The sequence below is a fragment of the Sinocyclocheilus grahami genome, unplaced genomic scaffold, assembly GCF_001515645.1.
Source record: "Sinocyclocheilus grahami isolate Dianchi unplaced genomic scaffold, SAMN03320097.WGS_v1.1 scaffold77391.1, whole genome shotgun sequence".
NCBI classification, from domain to species: domain Eukaryota; kingdom Metazoa; phylum Chordata; class Actinopteri; order Cypriniformes; family Cyprinidae; genus Sinocyclocheilus; species Sinocyclocheilus grahami.
The window spans coordinates 1-646 of record NW_015529781.1 but is presented as its reverse complement, the minus strand read 5'-3'; the positions used below and the strand labels follow the sequence as shown (position 1 = coordinate 646).

Genomic DNA, 646 nt, shown 5'->3' with positions numbered 1-646 from the left:
ATATATATATATATATATATATATATAAATACATTTGCTAATATGATATGCATAACAAAAAATAAAGTAACATTTACTTAGAATTTACTTTGAATCCAAGTCTGCACATATTAAACAAAGGCTACCTTATCACACAGCTTTTCTGCGTCATGTAGGTCTCTCCTTAGATTGTAGAGATCATTCACCAGCTCCTGGTATTGTGCCTGACTTTGTTGCTTGAATTCCTCTAATGACTGTGAATCAAGTTTTTCATGCTCCAGAGTTTGGACCTGCGTCAGTGAATTGTGTGTATTAGGCATTCTTGTTCATATTTTGATTAGTGTAGTCTAATGAGACTGATTTACCTTGGAAGCACTTTCCAGCTCCTGTATGCGAGCTGTAAGGAGGTCATTTTCTCTCTGCATCTGCCAGATCAGCTCAGGACTTGGCCTCTGCTCCATCGCATTCTTCAAGGTTATTGTTTTTTTCCGTTGGATCTTCGAGTCACTTTCTGCATTCATTAAGTTGTGTTTCAATTTCTCAATCTTACAGAAAGGATCAAAGAGGGAGAAAAGGAAATATGAAAAGAGAAAAGATCAAATTTAAAGAGAAAAACAAAGAGAAAAGATCATAAAATTACATTTGAACAAAAATAAAATAATATAAT

At 33.9% G+C, this 646-nt stretch overlaps 1 protein-coding gene across 1 annotated transcript; it reads right to left on the bottom strand.

Annotated features, from left to right (window-relative positions):
- Positions 1–125: 125 nt before the first annotated feature.
- Positions 126–524, bottom strand: LOC107581115 (caspase recruitment domain-containing protein 9-like; the record flags this gene model as incomplete). The annotated part of the gene is made up of 2 exons (XM_016266676.1): positions 126–269; positions 345–524. Coding segments are annotated over 2 exons (324 nt in total), but the record flags the coding sequence as incomplete, so codon positions are not given.
- Positions 525–646: the final 122 nt, after the last annotated feature.